This window comes from Centruroides sculpturatus, unplaced genomic scaffold (assembly GCF_000671375.1).
Source record: "Centruroides sculpturatus isolate CEXI.00-Female unplaced genomic scaffold, Cexi_2.0 scaffold197, whole genome shotgun sequence".
Classification (NCBI taxonomy): domain Eukaryota; kingdom Metazoa; phylum Arthropoda; class Arachnida; order Scorpiones; family Buthidae; genus Centruroides; species Centruroides sculpturatus.
The window spans coordinates 59,538-66,870 of NW_019384591.1; the positions used below are offsets into that span (position 1 = coordinate 59,538).

Here is a 7,333-nt window from a genome sequence, read left to right on the forward strand (position 1 = left end):
CAATATGTCTTATATATGTTAACTGACGCCTGTAGAATGTTCTTGGCACCAGTTAAAGCTGAAATTGTATAAAGAAATATGGGAAATTAATTCCATTGCAGAACTTCGTAAAAAAATTTAGAACATTCGCTAAGTTACGACTGAGAACTTGTAGAATCTTTTAATACATGAGAAGACAGATCTTTGAAAAACCAAAAGACAATGGGGGTAGATTCGATTTTCTTAAGCGGACAGAATACTCTTATTAATTACATTTCTTTAAATTAATTAATTACTTTTTGTATCCGCACATCCTTCAGAATAAATTTATTTTTATATTACGAATGTTTAGTTTACATAGGCTACCTTTAATTTTTTTTTAAAAAAATTCAATTTTAAACATTAAATTATTAGTATATATGATGATAGTTTGCACTGAAATATTTGAGATTTAAAATATAGCTAAGACTACAGTAATGTGCAGTAAAATACAGTAAAGGATTTCTCGATTTGTTTTTTAATTAAATTTGAAACTGAAACTATATGCTGCTGACTGATAAAAAGATATTTTGTGTGCAGATAACGATTTTAATATTATATAAGGTTTTTTAAAATTCATTTATTTATATAGGATGTAGTATTTAGTGGCCATTTCTACAGACAAAACACTGGTATATCAATGTAATTTTACTTTTATGACGATTAAAATGCAAATCTATTTTAATGTTCATACTGAAATTTCTTAACATTGATACAATTGTAGAAATAATTTGACTTCGTGTAGATAAGTAAAAAATATCAATTCAAAAAAAAGATAAGAAACACAAAGTGTAATAAAACGAAACTTCAATAAATTCGTAAATAATCAATATTATATTAGATTCATAGTACATCATGAACAATAATGTTAGTTTTCGTTTATTTATATGCTTCATTTTCATAATCGTAAATGTAAATGGAATCCCAATCATTGAAACACAGCATATTCTTCAAATTGGAAAAGGTAACAAATTTACTTTTAGTACGTTATATAACTCGACAAATGTCATGTGTCGGATATATTATAATTGATATTCAACACGTGTCATTTGTGTGTAATATCGTCAAAAATTAATTAATTATGTGTTACAATAGTTGTTTAAAAATTGTGTTGTATATATTACCTTAGTTAACTTGATACGGATTGCTTACAGTTTGTGAGCTACCACTCGATTGTGAGTGTTTTTTTTTTGTTTTTTGAAAATCGCTCCACTGTTAGAAATCAGTGTAAAAAAGAGAAAAGTAAACAATAATTGAAAATTTTCATAGTAGAAATTTAATAAAAGCTAAACTTTTCACTGAAAGAAATTGTAAAGTATGAGCTTACTAAAAATGTCTTATATATGATTTAATTAATAGTATGGACTATGAAGTCCACGCCTTTCATTAAGATCAATTTTCGGCCAGGTCCGAATGGAGATGCCAGTTCTGCCATTGGTTTCAAAGCTATAAGTCAGACTANGTCTGACTCTATTGGAAATATGACACAACTTCTCTCTGTTTTTCCACATCCTCGATCATTAACCATAAAAATTTAATTGCATAGATCATAAAAAATACAAAATATAAATCCTAAATGCATTTTAATGACAACCTTATTCTAACCTTACAGTGTTTGAACTATAGCATAAATCCCCGTGAAGTCTCCCTCAAAATTTCAGAAATTTTTTAGAAAAGAAACAGAAATTAAGTCTCAAATTGGATGAACAAAATCGTGGCTTCCCCACACACAAACAAACCTCCATACGTATAGAAAAATCCTTCTCTTCTATTTTTGCATTTCTTGACGTTTCAAAATCTTTTGTGTCAAAAATGTAAACATCTTGGAGGTCACTTTTGATCGGTCGCCGAGAAAGTAATAATACAATGTTAAACGGTAAGTCTGTAAATAATCTGTTATCTATTGTTAAATGGGGCTTATGTGAGAATACGGGGGTTCGAGAATTCTACTCGAATCCTTAGATCCGTCGGGACGTTAAGACCTGCTCACCAGGTCGGTGATTGGCTACGATGAAAGATTTAAGATGACCGGAAGTCTTATGAGTTTACGGGTCTATTTCCTGACACTAGTTAAAATTTATTATTTTAATATCACGTCCCAACTAGCGATAGAAAGTAATGTCGTTCAAAAAGGACGGTCGTATTAAACTTGAGTGGCGGAGTCGTGCATAAGTACTGTAACGGGAGTCCGACATGACGTAAATCGACTTCGAGCTCAAATTAACAAATAATAAAATGTTTAATAAACTAAATAAACAGGGATAAAATATAATTAGCATAGATCAAAATTTTGATGGTTATAAACATAAAAGCTAAGTCGAAGGCCTAACTAAATATATATTTCTATTTGATTATTTCTGAGAGAGTTTACATCAATCTAAAAATACCTCTGTGTCCAATTTTCGCTTGTTCGTGTTGTATCCGGGATCTTCTTATGGAGAGCAGCATTATGGCTGGTATGGAAAGGTCCTTCAAAGTGTAATATGGCATCTAGGCACCTGGAAGATCTCCGTTTCTCTGCCAAATATGCACCGGTTATTTAAAGAGAATCCTTTGTATCGAGAATAAAGATAGATAGATTAAAATTGTGATCATATATTACTTATTTAAATTAAAATGTGATTAAAAATTGCAGCCGACATAGTGACGATGTTACAATAAGTAATTTGGATTTTTGAAACTCACCCTCTTACAAGTTAGTTGGAAGGTGAGTTTGAACCAGAAGTTGGTGGTCAACGGTCGACCGTTAATCGAATTGGAAGACGTTGAGTCAGGTTAAAAAAATACAGGAAAAATGGCTTTATTGTGAAAAATTAGTAAAAAAATTGTTGGAATATTGAACAATTGTGTGAGAGTATTAAAAAAGTGTCTGTGCGTTGTTTAGCTTGTATGTAAAAATCCACTGATTAAGAAGATATTGTGATTTCCGAAATGCATCTGGGTAAAATAAAGTTGTTAATTGGCTTGTATTATCGTAGTCTGTGGATGTGATAATTCCTAGAAAATAACGGTGTCTGAACCGGATACATATTGAAATTTTACGTAAAGGATAGCAGCAGAATCATAAAATAATGTTTATAACAAACGGATGCAGAAAATTTTATAATAATTCACATCGTCGTTCGGTAGTATATTTTACTGTAGACCCTTACCCTCTCTCAATAGCTAAGTACTGCCTTTGTTCTTTATCTTACGCAGAATATATTAAAATAAACTAACGTAGTAGTTTACCTAAAGAAAATTAATGTACAAGCACAGAAACAGCAAATATCTTGTAAATTATTGTGTTTTTATACATATTTCGAAGTGTAATGGGAATTTACTATCAATTTTCAAAACAATGTTACCTCCTGCTTGTATTACTTCCAATAAGTGTAATTATGAAAACCATGTTGAACGGTTGATTCACTGTCGATAAAATTTGATATTAAACTCTTCTCTTTTCTTACTTCAATTTCGGATTGATTAAAGGTTACGTTAGATTAAAGTTGAAAGGCGGCATAATTACACGATATCTAAACAGCAAATATGATAAGGACAGCCCTGGACAAACTGGCGCTTCAAAAACTAGTGCTATATTACAATATTTTGTACAGTATTATCAAACAAAACATTTATTACTTTCAGTCTTTATAAAACAGTTGAATGGCAAAATTTTTATCAGTATTATAACACGAATGGATATTGATGTTTCAACTAAAATTTCATCACATTAATAAAAATGATAGAAGTAATTTATTTATAATCTATGTTTAGATAACAGTTTAATATCACAGTTTAAAAATAAGATAAATAAACGAAAGATTACGAAAAGGAAACTAATAAACTTATAAATAGTGAATGTTGTATCAATATTAGATTCGGTCTTAGTGCATCATGAGCAATATTTTGCGCTTAAGTTCATTTCTCTGCTTCATTTACATAATTGTAAATGCAAAGGAAATCGAAATTAACGAAACTCAGAATATTCTACAAAATGCATGGGGTAAGAAATATATTCATTAGTATTATAATTAAATATTATAAAAAAATAATATAAATGTAACAATATCAAATTGAAATAGCGAAAGTTTTGGTCCAAACCGGACGTTTGTATATAGTTAATTACCTTCTAAGCATTCCATGTTTGGTTTCGTCTTTCATATGTTTAACTCAATTCTCGAGANTTTTAATTTTTTAAAATAATAATATATATAAAATAAATTTCTAGTACATGCGTTTTAAGAAAACTACTACATAAAACTATAATAAAAAATTTATTATTTAATATTAGTTAACACGCCTCATTTTAAAGTACAAAACAAAAAATTTTCTTCGATAAATACTGTAAATAATATTTTTATCTATTTTTAAACATTACGTAACATTATCTGCAACGTTCATTAGAAAATGTAGAATTTTATATTAAATATTTTATTACATTACTGACGATGTTAGAAAAATATTTAAAATAACATTTTTATTATAACTGTGATTTAGATTATTTTATCTTAAGATTTTAAGAGAAAACATTGATTGTTATTTCTTATAAGTCAACATTTTCTAGATAATGTTTATCGCTTTATAATAAAAATTACTTTCATAATTAATTTTTATGTATTAATAAGTGTATCGTATTGTTTACCTGCTTATGTTGTCATTTACGCGACATTTTGGCAAAATAAAAACAACGCGTTTATATTATCGTATATCGAGGCCTAATATGACATTATAATACGAAAACAATAAATATTGGAATTTTAGAGAATTTGTCAGATTCTAATTTCTTTGGTTATGCACACGATCTCTGTCAAGTGCGGTTTAATTTATAATACTTTCCTCATGGGAAAGTATCTTTGCTCAATTAACAATCGAACTTATTTTCTTTTTATTTTTTTTATTAAGGCCTGATTCAGCATTTACAGAGTCAAAATCATTAATTTTCTACGAATTTTAAAGTCGACTACTATAGAAAGTTTTTAAAAACAGAAATCGTGAATAAAAACGTTTTATAATATTACGATATTTCTATTTGTAAATCATTTTTATATTGTGAAGATATCTTAAGAACTTATTTTACGCTTTCATGATAATAAAAACCAATTTAGTAATATATTTATTTGATTTTTTACTTTCTTCCTAATTACTGTTTTCTTCAAATACACCTACACACTCAAACATATGCACGCATATACACTGGTGGAAATTGAAAGTGTTACACCCAGATGGAATTGGTGGAAATTCACGAAACTTGGTAAACATGTATACGGGCATACCTAGAAGAAATGAACACAAAATGAAATGAATTAAGCAAGGTTTTAGCGCTGTTTGGTACATGTTTTAGTAAGTGGTGTGCCCATCTTGAGCATCGATATACTCTTGGATCCTTGCAGGCATTGAATCAATAACTGCTTGAATGTCTTGTTGGGGTATGCCTGCATGTTTGTGTTCTTGTTGGGGCATGCCTGCACAACTTGTGGGCATGCCTGCACTTGTGGTTAATGCCTGCACAACTTGTTGGGATATGCCTCCATGCCTGCACAACTTGTGCAGTCAGTTATTGTACAGTGCGCGCTGGATGGCTATGAGATATAATCGGTCTACCAATGGCATTCCAAACATGCTCTATAGGGGATTAATCTGGAGACTGGGTGGGCCAATCCATGATTGCGACACTTTGCAAGGCTTGTCTTGTGATGGCAGCAGCATGAGGATGATCATTATCTTGTTGGAAGATACATTTTGGATTGTGTTCATGAAAGGTATGACTACTGGTTGGATCACCCTGTCCACACACTGGCGGGCGGTCATTGTGCCTTCAACAACCACCAACTCGGTCCTGCTCTCGTAACTGATTGCTTCCCAAACCATGACACCAGGAGTTGGACATGAGTAACACTCTGAAATTACAGCAGGGCGGGCTGTTTCTCCAGCACGCCGGCAAACATGTTGCTGACTATCACATTGGCGTAAACAGAATTGGTATTCATCATTAAACACAACTGTACACCATTCATATGTCCAATTACGTATAGCACACACCACGTCAGCTGTTGTTGGCAATGAAATCTGATTAAGGGAATACATTGCATGGGGGTCCAAGATCTCAGCCCAGCATCAAGCAATCGGTTTACAATTGTCTGTGGGGTGACTCTGGCAGTAACTACTGCTTGAACCTGTGCTGCCGTCGCCCATCTGTCAGCAACTGCCATCTGCACAACATGGTGGTCTTCATGTAGCGTCGTCCTTCTGCATGGACCTGTGCCAGGTCTGCGAGTATTGGACCATTCCTTGTGACTACTCTTTGTACTGACATGGCAGTACGGTCAGTCCTTTGGGCGATTTCACGGTATGATGCTCCCATTTATGAAATGCCAACTATTCGACCTTATCCGATTATCTCAATTGATCCAATTATTCGATTTCAACGTCAGACATTTGGGTGTACGGAGTTCTCACTTGTCGATATGCCATAGCTGGTCACCAACAACCTGTGGACCAATAAAAGTCATGTTCCCTAACACAGTTCACAACTTATAAACTAAACACTATAGCAATTTTGCATAACAAGTGTCTCCATAATTTCCATACCACTGTATGTACTTTATTTAATTTTTGATCATATTTCTTTTTTTTTACATGTATATTACATATGGCCTGGTCCCGCTAGGCACTACTACTAATTTTTGATCATTCAATACCCTTCAAAAAGAGATTCTTTTGCGCCAATTTCATATGTCTTAAACAATAATGGCTGGGTGTAACACTTTCAATTTCCGCCAGTGTATATATAAATATAGTGACAGGCTTATACTCTATTTCAATACAGTAGAGCGTCGTTTATCCGAAACGTCAATTATCCGAAATAATTCCAGTTGGAAAATTTAAATTTTTGCTAGTGCTGTGGCGCTGCAATCTTTGGCTATATCTTGAGCTACTCCAATATTTTTTATGTTTGTGTATGTGATTTAGCTGGCAGCACTGTCATTTTTGTGTGGTGTTTTTCTGAGGACTGCGTTATGCTGAATCGAGCGTTTTTGATACTAGATTAACTTCTAAAGTGTATTTTTTATTTTTATATTTTTCAATACAGTCGACCCCCTATAAGATCATAGATACGTTCCATTTTTTAGGAATCCGATTTCTTACGAGTCGTTCCAATCACAGCCCGACACGTGTAAAGTTTACGGACTACGGCTGATTGAAAGGTTTTCTTCCATAAAATTAATCGATTCTAGACTAATCCGACTCAACATTTCCAAAATACGTATATTTTTTCGTAGTTTTATAGGAATCGTAATTATAGGGACCGTAATTATAGGGGGGTCGACTGTAT

At 32.1% G+C, this 7,333-nt stretch overlaps 1 protein-coding gene across 1 annotated transcript in view; it reads left to right on the forward strand.

The window, feature by feature from the left end:
• Positions 1-3,846: 3,846 nt before the first annotated feature.
• Positions 3,847-7,333, forward strand: part of LOC111624760 — a 107,762-nt gene continuing 104,275 nt past the window's right edge. Inside the window, exon 1 of the mRNA XM_023367699.1 lies at positions 3,847-4,003. Within this exon, the coding sequence (XP_023223467.1) occupies positions 3,895-4,003 (109 nt within the window). The 5' untranslated portion in view covers positions 3,847-3,894. The remainder of the gene's footprint in view (positions 4,004-7,333) is intronic.